The 18,886-nt window shown below is 43.7% G+C and overlaps 1 protein-coding gene across 1 annotated transcript; it reads right to left on the bottom strand.

Annotated features, from left to right (window-relative positions):
- Positions 1-316: 316 nt before the first annotated feature.
- On the bottom strand, positions 317-18,798 carry LOC103177390 (soluble guanylate cyclase 88E-like). The gene is made up of 16 exons (XM_042340083.1): positions 18,736-18,798; positions 15,482-15,622; positions 15,218-15,366; positions 14,639-14,761; positions 14,120-14,183; positions 13,416-13,556; positions 12,066-12,205; positions 11,736-11,870; positions 9,323-9,446; positions 7,554-7,673; positions 6,533-6,617; positions 4,917-5,003; positions 3,920-4,037; positions 3,025-3,154; positions 1,791-1,937; positions 317-475 (listed from the first exon to the last, which is right to left on the bottom strand). Exons 1-16 carry the CDS (start codon positions 18,796-18,798, stop codon positions 317-319), a joined length of 1,926 nt encoding a protein of 641 aa, XP_042196017.1.
- Between the last annotated feature and the right edge of the window lie 88 nt (positions 18,799-18,886).

Here is an 18,886-nt window from a genome sequence, read left to right as displayed (position 1 = left end):
CGCTTCACAGAATATACTGTAAAGTGAACTGACTGTGTATTTTGTGGGCAAAACTGTAAGACAGAGGTCTCAGGCTGGAACTTCATTAAGCCATTTGACTGCATCCTGTGCACTGTTAGAGAAACAGTGACTGCCTCCTCTCTAATTTGCACTGTGGGTATGAGCCTCACAAACAATGATGTACCTTCCCACCACTATTCTTTCCTCCTCCCTGTACATCCCATTCACAATCTGTGGACATCCCATGGTCACTCTGTGCTGACCCATACACATTCCCTAAATACTGGATTGTATGCAATTTGCGACACATGTACATCTAAACACCCACCTTAAAGACTTGGTGCTTCTCACTAAGTGTGTCGAATACTGTATACATGGTGTTCAACATGGACACCACCTGCATCGGGGTTATATGGCTGCAGATCCGAGTAAATCCCACCACATCACTGAAAAGGAGAGTCACATCTGGGAAAACCTGTGCAAAACAGAAATTACAGGAAGAAAACATCAACTGGAAACGCTCTCCACTCTCACTGTGCTGGCTCTGTCCCATATTCCATGCTCCCTGTGATGATGATATCCTATATTTCCTGTGCTGCCTTTGACCCATATTCCTCACTCCCAGGAATTTTTCAGCCCTATATCCCTCACTCCTAGTACCAGTTATATTCAATATTTGCATTTCGACTGCTGTGTTTTTCCCCCCATCTGTCAAGCTCTTTGTTATCAGGCTCAGTTTGATGCATCTCACATCGGAATCAGAAGATTGTGGAAAAGGTTCCAATTTATCTAACCTTTTTCATATGTATATTGTTTCATATCCAGTATAATCTTAGTGTATCTGTGCTTTATCCTCCTATGGGAAGTGTGAAATATGGGACAGAGTGGTGCTGGAAACGTGAGATATGCATTGAATTGTTGTCAGCCAAGTCTAAATTAGTTCAATATTCCAATGCGGGGCTTGGATCCACAACCTTCGACTCAGAGGTGAGAGTGCTAACGATTGAGTCAGACTAATTAGAAGATACAAGAGACATCAGTCCCAATTGTAAATTTTTAATTGTATCTAGGGTTGCGGTGGACACTGGCTTTTGCCTGGACCTTGTCCTGCAGTGTCAGAAATTATGCTGAGAAGGGGTGAGGGCACTTTGGTCATTCTCATCTCTCTTCAAAGATAGCAAGGTCCCAATACAAGTAAACCTGAGTAAGTCCAAATAGTTTTCCTTCATGCTTCTGAGATCCTGAGCATGCAGCAAAGGTGTTTTCTTTGGTCCATTTGTGACATCCAGGACCAAGCAGTAAGATGGATTTGGGGTTAAAAAGGCTAAGTGGTACCAGAGAGCGGTGGCTTTGGTTTACACTGACCTTATGTCGAGTAGCTTGGAGATTAGTCGTTTGGCATAGTCTGGACATGATGAAAGCATGGATAAGGGACTTGACAGTCCGAGGGAAGAGATAGAGATAGAGGAGGTGGGGGTAAGCTGAATGGGTAAGAACATATATGTAGGGTTTAAAGGACAATTTAACAAGATACAGAGGTTCTGCTCTGGTCTTGTGAGGTGCAATGCGCATTTGGTAGATTGATGAGAAGGCATTGATTGGAGCCAAGCAGGAAAACGTCCATCTTGTCAACAGGTACACTGGACCTGGGATAGATTATACTGGGGGCCAGGTATGCTGAAAATGTGGATAGAAGACTGGGGGTGGGACTAGGATGCTATGGACAAGGAAGACTTAGAAATGAGAATAAGAAGACTAAAGATGGGGATGTGATACTGGGTTAAATGTACCTCACAGGTGTTGACAGAAGGCTCTCCTTTTCTCAGGCTCTTAGCCACTGGCTTTGGAATCATCCGATACAAAAGATCATCTGTCTTCTTCATCTCGTAATCTAGCATCTTCATGCTCTCCTCCAACTTGCTGGACTTCTTCTGCTCCTAATTATGTGTAAAGACAAGGTGTGAAAACAGGTCAAATACATGACTATCTTTGCATTTGTATATGTGTGGGGAGTGTGTGCATGTGTGTGTGGGGCTCAGTATGTGTGTTGTGCGTGGGGCGGTATATGTGTGTGCATAGGTGGGGGTGGTGGTGGGAGAGTGTGGATGTTTGTGTGTGTGGGGAGTACGTGGGGTCTATGTGCGTGGGGAGTGTGTGTGTGTATACAAAGGGGAAGTGTTATAAGGGTGAAAATATGTTTGTGCATGGGAAGGAGTATGCATGTGTAAGAGGGAATGTATGTGCAATAATAATAATCCTTGCATTTGATATAGCGCCTTATCATTTCATCGAGACGTCTCAAAGCGCTTCACAGAATAGACTGTAAAGTGAATTGACCGTATATTTGTGGGCGAAACGCGGCAGCCAATTGTGCACAGCAATGTCCCACAAACAGTCGTGGATTGAAAATGAACAATTTATTATTGTTTTGTTTTGGAGGGATTATTATTAGGTGTGTGGAGTAAGGAAACTTGCCCGAGGTTTCGCCCTCTGCCTGGAATTGAACCCAGGTGTCTTGCTTGCAAGGCGAATGCTCTAACCACTGAGCTACAGGACTCCAGAATATATTGTAAAGTGAATTATATGTATATTTTGTGGGTGAAACGTGGCAGCCAATTGCGCAAAATTATAGCAGAAGCAACGACCCTCTGGAATTCCATCCTGGAATCCCTCGGCCTCGCTCCCTCCATTGCCTCTTTTAAAGCCCATCTCAAGACCTTCCTCTTTGACCACTTCCTCTTTGGCCACCCTCCCACCCCCTCTACCCTTCAACCCTCTTGATTCCAACCCCCAGCTTGGATTCAAACTCGTGACTGTCCAGTGCCTTGTGACGTCCTCCCAACGTGAAAGGCGCTATGCAGTTTGTTGTTAATAACAATAATAACCCTTGCATTGGATATAGCGCCTTATCATGTCACAGAGACGTGTCAAAGCTTTTCATAGGATATTGTAAAGTAGATTGACTGTATTTTATGGGGGAAACAATATTGTTGTTGTTAATGTTATTGAGGGCAATGCATTTACCTGGATTAGTGCTCGTTTTAGCTCCTCAGATTGCTGGGTACCAGCCAGCACCAGGTCACGGCTGGAGTCGTGCATACTAAGGTCATTGATGTACAAACCCGTCTTAAACATTGCTCCAAGGCTCTCCATCCTACAACACAATAATGTTAAATGAACACCCAAGCACCGTAAACACAAGTGTGAATCAGATGGAATGGGAGAGCCCTGAGTTGAGCGAGAGACAGAAGTTGTAACTCTGTATATGGCGGACTGCATGTTAAAATACTTTTTTTTAAAAACAATGGGTCACTGCCTATGCGCAATTATCTGCCGCATTTCGCCTACAAAATACAGTCAATTCACTTTACAGTACATTCTATGAAGCACTTATAGATGTCTCTAAGACGTGATAAGGTACTATATTAAATGCAAGATTATTATTATTATTATATGCTTCTGTAGACTGTTGTTTTGCTTTTATTTATTTGGTGCTAGGTTATTTTGATCTATTTGTGAATGTTTCTTTAAGTTCCTAAAAGTGACTTCACTGGATGAATCATGGCTGCAAGCACCACCCTCACCCAGACATATTCCCAGTGGAACATACTCCTGAGAACCTGGTTCTAGAGATCTGCTGTTTGGAACCAGCATTTGAGAACCTGTCCCCAAGTACCATTGGGAAGGTCTTGCTGGGAACATTTCACTGGACCATGCTTCTGTGATCCTGGCACCATGAACTTGTCCTTAAAAAACTGCCACCCTTGAAAAGGCTTCCCATGAGAATCTGGTTGTTGGATCCTACCCCCTGATCATTTGCTTCTAGAAGCCCACCCCTTAAACTTGCCAATAGGAACCTCCCCCTCTCCCCCCCCCCCCCCTCCAACACACACACACACACACAATTATGTGTACTTACACTGGAGTTCCCAGGAAAATGATTGACTCCCACTCTGGCATGTATCTCATCTGTCCCTTCAGTTTCAGGCATCGGGTGCCGTCCCCCCAACTTTCCATTCCATTTGCACAGTTTCCATCTGCCACAAATAAGTCCTTGAGCCACATTCTGACACTTATAGAATACTTCACCAAGGGACAAAATATAGATGAAACCATGAAAGCACAGTGTCACAAAGGTGCACTGTGAAGGAAAAGTGATAGAAGATGATGGAGTAGCCAAACCAAGCTGAGATTTCCATGCATCCCACTTACACATGGAAATCCCAGAGCTAGATTGTTGGAATGAAATGCACACTCTCTCCCTGGAGGTACTCATCCAGCTTATCTAATTGGGAAAGTATTAGGGGCAGGTTTGTATGAGCCAAGGCTTGGGCACACCAGAGTGTGCATTGAGTAACTGTTGGGAGTCTAACCAGCTAAAACTACATAGTTGCCATTGATATCACTGTCTGGCAAGCTTTCCCGCTGCTTGTTCAGCTAGGACCATCCTACCCGTTAAGGCTTTGGCTTGCAGGGTTAATGGGAGCTGAGTGAGATGATTCTTGCCCCCAATGACTGGTCTATCTGCGACTGGAATACTGTGAACCCGCCTGCCTCAGGAACCACATTACCAAAACCACCACAGTAGGCTGGCTCGATTTCGACCTTCAGGTGGACAGAGCAGATGTGAAAAACACATGTCCCACAATGTAAAGACACAGGCGATATGGAACAGATATAGAGCATTGAAAGAACAGACACAGTGTTGACAAGCAAAGTAGACACAGACACTGTGCAGGTAGAGCAGAATTAGAGCAGACATGGAGGAAACAGAGCAGGAACATATGAGACGCGGAATAGATACAGCACAAAGAGCAGATAAAGAATTAGTACACAGTCAGAAACAGATCAGGCACTGCAGAGGAGACAGAACAGTCATACAGGAGACTCAGAAGAGACAGTGCAAAATCTCATACCTTTGTGATCATCATCTACAATGGATTGAAATGCCATGAGCTCCACATTGACGTCGGCAGTTCGATTAGTGCTCTCGTAGTCTGTGTCTGAGCAGCAACATCGAGGGTAATGTGAGAGGGGATCCAACACATAAACTCACACACGCCACACACCAGTAACATACACTGAGACATTCGCAGTGACAAACCCTGAAGACACACACAAAGTGACATATACTCATACTCACACATTCATACACATAGTAACAAACACGGACTAACACGCACACATTGGATCTCTGCTAGACCTGTTGGGTCAGACTAGATTTGTCCAATACAGCACTATGTGACCAGCTAACGAGCGGTGTGGGGCATCACAGTTAACTCCTCTATAAGATGGATCAGTGCTCTCCAGTTGCCTGAATGGCCAGTTTCCGAAATGGAAAAATCTATTCAGTGTTCCTTATCTTCTCGGACTGGTGGGAGCTTCATGCATTATTTTTTTACATTTTGTGGGTTTTTTTTAAAACAGGAAATACCCTAATTTAAACAAATGTTTAAGATGACAATAATAATCCTTGTGTTTGATAATAGCCCCTTTCACACTGGGAGGCTGTCCCACAACTCTTCACAGGATTTACTGTAGAGTCATTTGTACATTTGTAGCCGAACATGGCAGTCGAATTGCACACAGCATTGTCACACGCACAGTCATGAATTGAATGACCAATTTTATTTGCAGGATTGTTGGGCAGGACACCAGGGGAAACTCCCTTCGCTTTTCAAGTAGTGCCTTTAGATCTTTAATGTCCACCTGAACAGGCAGATTGGACCTCGATTTAACGTCTCAGCCAAAGGATGGCACCACTGCCAATGCAACACAGCCCAACACTGTATTGAATTATCAGGTTAGACTACATGAGGATGTAAAATAGAAATGTTAATTTTCTACACAGAATGCATGCACACTTACCCACTGCTGCTAGACAGACAACTGGAGAATGGACCCTCAACCTGTCCAACTACTATTGCTGACTTCGTAGAACAACTGCAGCTAGTGTGTGCACACCTATTAATCACCCACGGTACAATTCTCCCTTTTGATTTCCTTTCACTATTTGGTTAGTCTTGGTGAAATGGCTCTGAGACAGTACCCCACGTGAAGGGCGTTATATAAATCAAATTGTTGTTATTCTGAACTCAGAATGGGCAGTAGTAAATTGTTACTTATTATTTGAGAGGGAAGTTTATGGAGGCGCACATAATTCTGAGGGGATTACAATAGAAAGAAGTTATTTCCACTGGTAGGGGAGCCGTTACTGTATTAGAAACCGAGTCTATAGGGGATTTCAAGAGGGAATCAGACAGATGTATGTCTTTATCAAAGAAAAAGGATTTGAAGGGGTATAGGGATAGAGTGGACACCGAAACACAGTGACACACCGATGCACTCATACACATAGTGACACACATACATGCACACCGACAAAAGCAAATACTGACACTAAAACTCAATCACATTGATGCACGCAGAGAAACACAGCACTGACACCACACAGACACATACACACACAGTTTCTGCTTTAAGGCTCCCTCAAGGAGGTGACAGACTCAATAATTGTGACCTGCACTCTTACTCTGGATTCTGTTGTGTAAATTCCGTTCTCTCTTCACTGGTTCCTTTGACATGATTTCAAACAGATTGTTGGGATGTGAAATGATCTAAAAGGACAAGAAGTTTAATTAATGGATCATTGCTGAACTTTAATCTCACCTCTCACATTTCTGAACACTCGGGTAAACTCATTTGTGAATATTTCAAAATTGCCTTCATGAGCTGGAATTACTTGTGATATACAGTCTGGTCTCACCATCTTGTTCAGTAACAATCAGTCATTACACTTACTGCTCTTCTGGTCTGAGTGATCAGGACGGGAATGGCAGTTTCAGGATAAACAACAACTTGCATTTATATAGCGCCCTCCACACATGGCGGCAGTCCGTTCCCCTATGCCCCTTCGTTAAACCATTTAATGCTAAACAATCCCTACATTTTATATAGTGACTTTAACGTCAGGAGGACAATCTCAAAGACCTTCAAACATTTTACAATAAAGTGTAGAGGTATATTTTCATAATATCACAAGATTGGTTTGGATGAAGTCCATTCAATCTCATCCCTCCAAAATACCCTTCCAACCTCCTCCTAACAGTGTCAAAGTGTTTTTAAATTAGTCCAGTGTCCTGACCACCACTACCCTTCCTGGGACCTTTTCCAGTCACTGATTACCCTCTGAGAAGAGCAAATTTCCTGCTATATGTCCTGAAATTGCCCTTTATAACTCTAAACCTATATCCACTTGTTCTAGTCTCTCAGAGAATCCTAAAGTATTGATCTGTGTTTATGATATGATAGTGTATGAAAGCTGGTGATGTTCTGGACTCTATAATAATAATAATCACAAATAATAATAATAATTCTTGCATTTGATGTAACATTGGGAGGATGTATCACGGTAGAGGATGTTTCAAAGCCTCTAACAGAATTCACTGTAAAGTGTAGGGATTTTTTTTGGTAGGTGAATGCAGCATTAAATTTGAGCACAAGACTATTCTCCTTTTGGGGGAATTCTGGTGTATGCAGAGTTAGGTGCTTACCATATTCCAAGTAAATTCTACCAAAGGTCTTGCCAGCAAAAAAGCATCATTAATCTTCTTCCCATCCACATCTGGGAACACTGTTCCCAACCCTGAGCCAACGTTGTGAACGACCATGTCCTGCAAATCATTACAGAGAAGAGAATAATATTAGTGTACTTATCACACTGACAATATTAAAGATTGTACACAGCTGAGACCACCACAGAGGGTTGACTTGATTATGATTATAACAATAATAATGCAAACACATCATCATGGAGCCAATTCAACCCCTGCTTACCCACCCCACCCCTTCACCCACCCCATAAGGAGGACAGTCACTAGTTGTTCACTTGACATCTGACAAGCATGGATTTGAGCCCTCACTAGGTGATAGCAGGTACCAGGAATTCCCTACAAACATCCTGGTGAGCAGTGCACCTCAGCATGAAATGTATAAGAGCATTGCCACCATCTTCCTACCCACAGTTCGGACACACATCTCTACTCATTGAAGCCACTTACATATCTACTTACCAATCAAGGTGCATTCCAAATCCTAGATATATTAACACATGTTAAAGAACCTGGACTCCAGGCAATGCCTTACAGTAGCTGTACCCCCAAGTTTCCTCATCAGCGAATGGATGTCTACCTTCAGCGTGGTGGAAGGACCTTTACAGGACAGCCTGTGACCTGCCAGCCACCTTGATGTTCTAGGATATTCAAATTGATCCACTGGAGTACCTATAGTTAGTGGAGTACTGAGAGCCAGTGGAGTCTGGCATGGTTGGAGATAATGGGTGTGGAGTCTAGTGTGGGAGAGGTACTATTTTGGGTGATCTGAAACTTGTGAAGAGGGGAGCTTGGGAGGCTGAAGAGAAGAACATTGGCTAAGTTACAGTTAGGGATTCAAGCAGGTAATGTTCTGGAGATGGAAAAAGTGTTTTTGGTCAAGGATGGTTGTACAGTTTGAAACAGAACTAGGAGTCAAGAAGGATGCCGGGGTTATACACTACAGTGGCTCAGTTGAGTTAGAGTTGGAAGCAACACGGAACTGGTGAGCCAAACAAGATGGTATATGTTCAAAAGAGATGTCAATATCAGCTTTGAAAAGGGAACTAGATAAATACCTAAAAATGGGTAATCCACAGGGGAATCATAGAATATTACAGAACAGAAGGAGGTTTTCCGCCCATCATGCCTGTGCCAGCTCTTTGAAAGAGCAACCCAATCAGTTGCACTCCCCCGCTCTTTCCCCATAACCCTCCAACTTTATCCTTTTCAAATGGGGAATGGGCTGGTAAATGGAACTGAAAGAGCTGCTCTTAAAACAGCTAGCACAACAAACAAACAACAAAAATTACATTTGTACAGCACCTCTCACGTCGGGAGGTCATCCCAAGGCGCTGGACACGATGAGTCAAATGGCCTGCTTCTCTGCTCTAAATTTCTATGGTTCTATCAGTGCACTGATTAGATAATAATATTAATACACTCATTAATACAGTAATACGTTGGGTACACACTGATTACACTGATAATATAATAACAGTGCTACTAATACCAGTGCATTGGTTACAAATTGATAATACTGATAATAAAAGTAGTGCAGTGATTAATTATACTGATACTAATCTTAGTGATCACATTATCTGATTTCAGCATCAAAAACAATAGCAGCAAGGACAATAACAGTACATGGCACAAGGATAGGATGGCAGGACATCTGGTGTTGCTATTGTAAACACTGTAGTGTGTATAGCCTGAGCAGCAATTGGACTGACCTGTCTGAAGACAATGTTAAAGGGAAAAACATCAAAGAAGAAGTCACTGGTGATTGGCAGGATCTCCTGTCGCTCTGTGTCCTCCTTCTGAATGTAGCGATATGCAGAGTTATCAAAGTTCAACCTATACAGCAAGGCAAAAGGATAGTCTACAAACAAGGCAACCAGATATGGCCATTGAACAACATCTCACACCGACTCAGCATTAAGCTGGTGTCTGTCCTTCATTCCTGATATCTAAGTTTGTATTTCTTGTACCTGTCACTTGAAATCGTGTATCAGTATGACTAAGTAAGGTGTCATCCTAGCTCAGATGGCAGCACTCTCACTTCTGAGCCCGAAGGTTTGTAGATTCAAAGCACTATGGCAGGACTGTGAACTCAGGCTACGCCAGGGGTGGCCAAACCATGCCCCCCCCCCCCAGCTGGAAGTGGCCAGTGGAGCCATCAAGAAGTGTTTCCAGTAGCTATCAAGCTGCGATAGTCCATGGCCTTAAATGAATTCAATCAAGAACATTTATTGGGTTTGCCACAACAATGCAGTGCTGCCAATTTTTGGATGAGACATTAAACCAAGGTTCAAATCTGCCTGTTCAGGTGGACGTTAAAGATTCCATAGCACTGCTTCATTTAATTTCATTCATGGCTGTTTGTGGGACAATGCCGTGCGCAAATTGGCTGCCTTATTGACCTACAAATAGTGTAGGTATTCACACTACAGTTTGCAGTAAATCCTGTTAAGCACTTTGACATGTCTTGACGATGTGATAAAGTGCGATATCAAATGCAAGGATATTATTATCATTATAATCTTTAACTGTAGAATACGATATTAAACAAGCAGGAACTACAGAGAAAGATGTCATAAATTAAGTGATATCATTTTAGGGACATGAGGCCTAAAATGACAAAATTGCCTTAAGTTTTTAAGATTTTGCAAAATGATGGAAAATTGTTAAACTCAGTATTAATTTGGAATGAACTCAGTTTCTGAAATTGTTAAAAAGACCTGGCTCCCAAATTAGCACCGAATTTAAAAAAAATCAAAAATTCTGTATGATCTTAAATATTAAGATGAATGGTCGTTATGTGACACTAATAGCAGAAAAACAATATCTCACTTTTCAATTGCAAGATCAGATTTTTCATCACAACAAATTACAATGCGATCACACAAACATTTCTACAGTACTTTTACAAGGACATTTCTATCATACCAACAGGTCAATAGTGCACAGATATTTTGGAGGTGGGAGCTGAATAACAACCTCTGCCTACAACAACAACTTGCACCTCTATAGGTTTTCACAGAAGAGCATTGCAGTAAGACATTGAGTGTATAAGAGGAGGCTGTACAACAATTAGAAGGAATAACTATAGAAAAGGAAGTGATGTTAAACAAAATTGATGGAATTCAAAGAGGGCAAGTCACCAGGGCCTGATGACACATATCTGAGAATGCTGGAGAAGCCAAGTGGAAATAGTACATGTTCTGACTACAATTGTTCAAACATCCTTATTCACCCAGAATAGATGGAGGTCATGCTGTAGATGTGGTATACAGTAAACCCTCAGCCATCTAGACCCCACGTTTCCAGAATTAGCTGAACAAAATCCCATGATTCAAAATAATACGAAATCTTGCATTTGATATAGCACCTTATCTTGTTGTTGAGACCAAGGAAATGAAAGTGCTTCATAGAAAATACTGTAAAGTATTTTGTGAGCAAAACGCAGCAGTCAATTGTGCACAGCAGGGTCCCACAAACAGTCGTGGATTGAGTGACCAAATTATTATTATTTTCTGGAGGGTTTATTATACCCAGAAAGCGATCTGCCAATCGACTTAAACTAGGTTCCTACTTACTGCTGGGTAAACTGAGGCGTGTGGAGTAAGGAAACTTGCCTAAGGTTTTTCCCCGCCTGGGAATCAAACCCGATTCGAGCGGGCTAACCACTACACCATAGGACTCCTAAACTGCACCCTACATTTTCAAACTCCTGCCAGCCCACGTATTGCTACAGCTTGACAACGTGGTGAGTGCAGAACTCTTGTTAATTGTGGGGGGTATGTCATTTTTATTTATTTAAAATTAATTTTTATTCATTTAAATGTCAACAAAGATTTATTTTAGGGATTGGGATTAAGATTAGCAGACGGATAATACATTTTGATGGACTAGATCTCCCCCTCGATTAGTCCAGGTAACCAGGGCTTCAGTGGCACATGGATTTTCAGACGGTTTGAAATAAGCTGCCACAAAATAGCCTTGCAAAAAAAAAAATAGACTTAAGGTATTAATGGAAAGGAAGTTGGTTAAATTATAGTGTGTCTCCAACTCCTGGTGTCTATGTGTGTTCTGAGGGTGAGATTCTATTAGTTTATAGTGCCTATCTCAACATCTGTCCCATACCTCATGGTAACGTGAGAGTAATCGCCAACCAACTGCTCAGACAATACTTCCACGAGGATATCGGTTTGGTAGAACTGCTTCCCCATTTGCCTGAGCTGTCCCATGGCGTAGTGCAAGTATCCCTTCCGCTTGCTCCTGCTCAACATATGGACAGTTAATTAGACAAATAACACTGAGTGACTTGGTGAAATGAGACAGAGATTCGACATCACTCAGACTCCACAACAGATTCCTCAAATCCAACACATTGCCGTAATTACAAACTGTCATCCAGCTACCAGAACATCGCATCCCTTCTTCCCTCCCTCACTTTGCCTCTCCCTGGGATACCTGTAGTGAAGGGTGACACCAGTAGCAGACTCTTCCTGGCAGAAAAATGTTGGGGGCTGCACCTTGGGGTAGCTGAACCGCAGATATTCGTGCAGGTTGTCCAGTCCATTCACAAAGTCACGCACGTGACGGCCCAATACCTGGGAGAGAGTGAGACAGTTGGCAGCCAAGTACCTGGGAATGAGACACACCTGCGGCCGGGCAGAGAGCAAGGCAGTGAATGAGACACACCTGGGTTCTGTAGAGACCAATTCCAATGCTCTATCCGATGTCCAGGACACAGAATAGAACAAAGTGGTCAGAGAGACCTCCCGGAGCAGCAGATATGGGGAGGTTTTAATATAGGATATCTCTTTGGGAGCATTAGGCCACATTGGCAAATCTGACAAAACGAAAAATAGCTTGGAAAGACATCACAATGAGGGCAAATGCAGTTAGGAGCAAGTCCGGGATGTCCTTGGAAGTGATGAAAACATTTGGACCTTAAAAAGAAGAGCCTAGGTAAACCCATGTTGAACACTCCTCAGGAAGAAATTTATCCAAGTAAAAACAGGCATACTATTGTAGCTCCATCTTACTTGTTTGGCCATTATGTTAATGATGGCACTGATGCAAGTCACACTAACATGTACTTGGCTGCCAACTAAACAATGACCGGCAAATATGTCTTCCAGATGTCAGCTCAGAATGTTAAATTGGACAATAGGTAACTGGAGCTCACATGGCCAATGCTAGATGTTGGTTTTAGCCAATATATTGGTTAAGGCAAAATATAATCATTTCATCAATTGTTCTGTTCTCAGTCTGTGAGTTTTACATCACAGGAAGGGAGTTGCAAAGGGCACTGAATGTTCTGATTTTTTTCTGATTCAGGATTACAACCCAGGTTCTGTATTCTGCAGCAGTTGGTGTGATAAGTAGAGTCTTCTTGGAGCTGAACTGGCTCCAAGGTGACAAGCCTGGCAATGGAATCGAGCCAGCCCTTTGTGAGGGTCTTGGTAGCCCGGTTCCTGAGCCAGCTGGGTCCACAGTATTCCAGGGCACTCCTGATGATACCTGGTTCATCGGTAGGACTTGAAAGGGCAGCCCAGTCATTGGGGGCAGGGAATCATCCCATTCCGATCCTGTTAACCCTGCAAGCCAAAGCCTACTGTGTGTCAATCTACATTCCACATTGGATCCTTTGGTTGCAAGTGTAGCTGCAATGGGTACAGCTACTGTCACATAAACTGTTTATTTGCAACTAATGAACTATCCATGGTATCCACATATACCTGTGTTCAACCGGGCATATTTAGACAACTATGAAGAACACACATTCATTTATATCTCTTATTTCACTTCACCTACCTTTAAGATTTGATCATATCCATATTTCCCCACAAAGCCCAAGAAGTAAACACCCCAGGCATTCATCAGCTCATTGTAGGGGGTCCCAGTCACTCCACTAGCAGCTCTTGCTATTCGGGGGATCACAATTTCATTATAAACCTACGAAGACAATGATTAATAATAATAATCATTCGTTTGATACAGCACCTTGTGTCTTCTAGACATCTCAAAGCGCTTCACAGAATATTCTGTAAAGTGAATTGAGGGTATATTTTGTGGGAAAAACACTGCAGACAATTGCGCACAGCTGTGTCCTACAAACAGTCATGGATTGAGTGACCAAATTATTATTTTTTTTAAGGAATTATTACCCCCGGAAAAGCAATCCACCAATCGACTAACAACCAGGTTCCTACTTACTGCTGGGTAAACAGAGGCGAGTGGAATAAGGAATCTTGCCTAACGTTTTGCCCTGCCCAGGAATGAAAGCCAGGTCCTCTCGCTTGCAAGGCAAGTGCTCTAACCATTAAGCTACAGGACTCCACAATTAGTGAAAATAAACACCCCTAAAAACCGTAAAATTTACCAAATACCATAAAAACTTAGTAAATACCTTAAACACCCCGTAAATAATGCAAACACCCTCCACAGTTCTTAAGTTTCTCACCATTCTGAAAATATTCTGCTTAGTCTTTTTTTGGATCCATAGTGGATGCTCTCACGATGGCGTTGATGATATGGGATTGAACGTTTGCACAGACGATGAGGAAGAGGGGGAAGGAGTATCTGAAAAGATTCACGAGATTGGACTTGATGGTCAAAGCGGATATGATGTGGAGGCCCAAAGAAGGGCTGAAGACTTGGTTGGTTGGTGGTATGTGAAACAAAGGATGCTTTAATGCTATTTAAATGCCTTCCTCGCCGGGCTCCCCAGCTCCCCTATCCACAAAATCCAGTTAATCCAAAACTCCTCCACCACAAAACTCTGGAACACTCTTCTTCTCTCCTTCCGCCTTGGTCCTCCTTCCCCATCTTCAGGTCACTCCTCTTTGACTGTGGCTACAGTCATTTCCCCTCTCACCCCTGGCTCGGCCTCATGCTGACACTGTCAAGTGATCTGGGACACTACACTGTGTGAAGAGCGCTATACAAATGTAAGTTGTTTTTGGTGGACAAGGAACAGGCTGGTCCACCAGAAAGGTGTATTAGCAAAGATGTATTTATGAAGATGAATGTGGTACAACACGCAGCAAAGAATGCGCTGGATGGACTGTTTGGAGACGAGGATATCGGTTTGGTAGAACTGCTTCACCATTTGCCTGAGCTGTCCCATGGCGTAGTGCAAGTATCCCTTCCGCTTGCTCCTGCTCAACATATGGACAGTTAATTAGACAATAACACTGAGTGACTTGGTGAAATGAGACAGAGATTCGACATCACTGAGACTCCACAACAGATTCCCATCTCAGTGGGTGGGGAGTTGGGGGGGCAGACGGACAAGAGACAGACAGGAGAGTGTGGGGGGCAAGAGGGAGGGGTGAGGAGAGGGAGGGAGGAGAAAGGGAGGGGGCAAGAGAGGAAGCTGGACAGTGGGAGGGGCAGGGGGCGGTGAGAGAGAGGAAGATCTGCTCCACGGTAGGCACCTTCCATATTCACAGTCCTTTTTCCTCTCCTTCCTTTCAAATGGAGGGGGAGAGAGGAGGAACAGGAAAGAGGGGTCGAAAGAGGTTGGGGGGGGGGGGGGGGCAAGAGGGAGGAAGTCTCAGTAAGAAACCAATTTCCAAATGAAGACTGAATGCAATGTGAACAGATGGACTTACACAAAGCTGAGGTTAAGGGTAGCAATCAGCCCACGACTTTTCTCATTTAATAAATCAGGATGGAGCAAGTCTTCACAATGAGAATTTTTGTTAAAAATCATAACAGTCCACATGATATAAACGCAACGTGTTGTTTTACCCCAGAAAGACTGCAAGAAGGTGACAATGTCTGACTACACCTGTCAAAATTTCTCTGGTGTGTTCAGTACATTGTGGCTGAAAGAGCTGCCAACGCACAGCCACGAAAAGTGCGACAAAGTTTACCTGGTGGGTTACGAAGGAGTGGAGCCGGACATCAGCCCGTTCCCGGACCAGCTTCCACACATCGTCCCCGTACGACTCCTTGATGAAATCATGCAAACTCTCACACAGAAGTCCATACATCTGGCTCAGCCTCCGCGCAGACTGCCGGCGAGCAGCCTCGCAATAACAGGTCACAACGATGAGACTTCACATTTATTATACGGGAACTGCAACTTCACCCGTTTGAAAACAAGCCACTCGTCTCCCACGGAGGGTTTTATAGATGATGGCTGCTGATGTGCCACGTGAGCTGACACAAACTGATGTCCCATTGTCCGAATTGTAAAAAAAACTAAATTATAACAGGAGTTGTCACAAACAGAGCCACCTACAAAATCAACTACCAAGAACAAACACTTAATCTTTTGTCAGGGATTTTGAGTGTTTTCCTCTCGCTGGTCAAGCATCCCATTCTCCAGTCACTGCGACTATTGGAATAGCATTTAATTGGGCACATCTGAGCTGTGGCCAGGATGACGGTGGCAATACTCTCATGGATTTCATGCTGAGTTATTTCTCACCAGGAACAACAACAAATTGCATTTGAATGGTGGCTTTCACATCACGAAGCAGAAACCCAACACCTTGCCATTTCCCTCTCAGGCCTAGCCCGGTATGATTCCCCTCTCTCAGTCTGTGCTCACCTCACTTGTGTAAAAGGCACTGACTTTGATTCTTAGCTCACAATACTCCAATCATAATCTCCCCCCTAACCAAGGAAGACCAGACCTGTGTTTTTGTAGCTCCCTTGATTCCGGCACCTTTTTAAAATCGGGTGATGTACAAAAGATGCGCTCCTTTACACATGGGTTTGAGCACCAATAAATATAAAAAGCAGTGACAGAGTTTATAATAATAATCCTTGCATTTGATATAGCGCTTTTCACGTCGGGAGGACGTCCCAAAGCGTTTCACAGAACACACTGTAAAGTGAATTGACTATATTTGTGGGCGAACGCGGCAGCCAATTGCGCACAGCAATGTCCCACAAACAGTCATAGATTGAAAATGACCAATTTTTATTATTTTTTTTGGTTTTGGAGGGATTATTATTATTAGGCTCTGTGTGGAGTAAGGAAACTTGCCCAAGGTTTCGCCCTGTGCCTGGAAATGAACTCGGGTCTCTCGCTTGCAAAGCGAGTGCTCTAACCACTGAGCTACAGGTCTCCACGTCGCAATGCCTTCTTTAGTTTTCCTGCCGAAGTGAATGACTTCACATTTTCTCCACCTTATTTGACATCTATCCGCAGATTCTGCTAATCATCTATTGACGTCATCTGCAAATTTTGATACTACAGCTTTTATACCTGAATCCAAATCATTTAATAATAATAATAGTAATCCTTGCATTTGATATAGCGCTTTTCACGTCGGGAGGACGTCCCAAAGCGCTTCACAGAACACATTGTAAAGTGAATTGACTGTATATTTATGGGCGAACGCGGCAGCCAATTGCGCACAGCAATGTCCCACAAACAGTCGTAGATTGAAAATGACCAATTTATTATTGTTTTTGGTTTTGGAGGGATTATTATTATTTATATGTATAGCATACACACCGCACACATACACACAAACAAATAAATATGGAATGGAGTCCTGTAGAGCAGTGGTGAGACCACTTGCCCTGCCCACAAGGGGACCTGGGTTTTATTCCCAGGCAGGGCGAAACGTTCGGCACGTTTCCTTACTCCACACGCCAGTTTACCTAGCAGTAAGTAGGAACCTGGTTTTCAGTTAATTGGTGGGTCACTTTTTCGGGGGAAATAACCCCTTAATTACAGAATATACTGTATATAATTACAGAATATACTGTAAAGTGAATTGACTGTGCACGGCAGTGTCCCACAAACAGTCATGGATTGAATAACCAAATTATTATTTTTTTCAAAACATTTTTTGAAGGGATTGTTACCCACAGAAAAGCGATCTGCCCATTGACTAACCGGGTTCCTATTTATTGCGAGGTAAATAGAGGTGTGTGGAGTAAGGAAACTTGCGCAACATTTCGTCCTGCCCAGGAATCAAATCCAGGTCCTCTCACATGCGAGGCGAGTGCTCTAACCACTCAGCTACAGGACTCCACTCCATATCCTCAACTGTACTCCGCACCATTACTCCAGTGCTTGCCAGGCTTCACTGGTTTCCTGTTTCAAGATCCTAACACTCACCTAAAAAAATCTTTGTGCCCCAGCCTCTCCTTGCCTTTCCAACTTGCTCATACCCACTTCTCAACCCTCCCCTTCCCTCAGCTAGCCATGGCCTTCTGCATGTTCCTTGTCCCGTCTACTCCATCATCAGGGCCTGAGCTTTCAGCTTCTATGCAGCCAAAGTCTGGAAAGCCCTTCCTCAAACCCTCTGCCTTAACCCTCCCCTCCTCAAAAAAACATGTCGCTCCTCAAACAATCCACAATTGATCCTTCTACCTTTGCAAACTACTGGCTGGTTTCGAACTTGCCCTTCATTTCTGAAGTCCTGAAATGCATTGTTGCTAACCACCTTCACTCACACCTCTCCCTTCTCAAGCTCCTCCAGTCTGGTTTCCGCCCTGTATACAGGTGTTGGCTTTCTTAAGAGCACCCCTTTCAATCCCAATTACCTGCCCTCCCCCCATACCTCTGTAGCTTACGTTTTTTTAGGTATTTAGTTTGCTTTTGAAATCCAAACCTTCCTAACCCACATCTGATCCCTGACCAGGACCACTTTCCTCCATCTCTGTCACATTGACCACCTTGACCAGATTTCACACCAAGCACTGCTGAAACCCTCATGCCCGGTTTAGCTGCCTCCTGTCAACAACAACTTGGATTTATAGAGCGCCCTCCACGTCGGACAGCGTCTCAGAGTGCTTCACAGTAACGGATTCCAGGGCCGAGCCGGGGGAGGGGGAGGAAGGTGACCGAAGGCACGGTCGAAAGGAAAGGTCTCCCCAGCTGCACCGTTCAACTCCAACCCACTCATCCCCCATTCCTCTACCTGTCCCCATCGCTCATCCTTTTGACCTCTCCGCTTCACCATTGGCAGCCGTGCTTTCAGCCATAATGCTCCGATCCTCTGGATCTCCCTGTCTCAATCCTTGCCCCTTCTTTGCCTGTCTTCAGATCCCACGTGAAGGCTCTCCTGTCTGTCATGGTGACCACCTCACCATCAGCGTCGAACCACCGTCCAATGAGGAAGCGCGATGCGCTGTGAGGATTCTACATAACAGTGCATACCTGGACCAGACACCATTCCGCCTGTGGCTGCATCCCAGCCAAGTGGAAAGACAGGATTATCATGTCTTTATACAAGGAGAAGGGTCTATGCCAGTTACCTATCGCTAACTCTACTGTCTGTACGGTGTTCGCTCGATCGTATCAAACCGCT

Source organism: Callorhinchus milii, unplaced genomic scaffold, assembly GCF_018977255.1.
Source record: "Callorhinchus milii isolate IMCB2004 unplaced genomic scaffold, IMCB_Cmil_1.0 Scaffold13, whole genome shotgun sequence".
Lineage (NCBI taxonomy): Eukaryota > Metazoa > Chordata > Chondrichthyes > Chimaeriformes > Callorhinchidae > Callorhinchus > Callorhinchus milii.
This window is presented reverse-complemented; position numbering and strand designations above follow the sequence as displayed.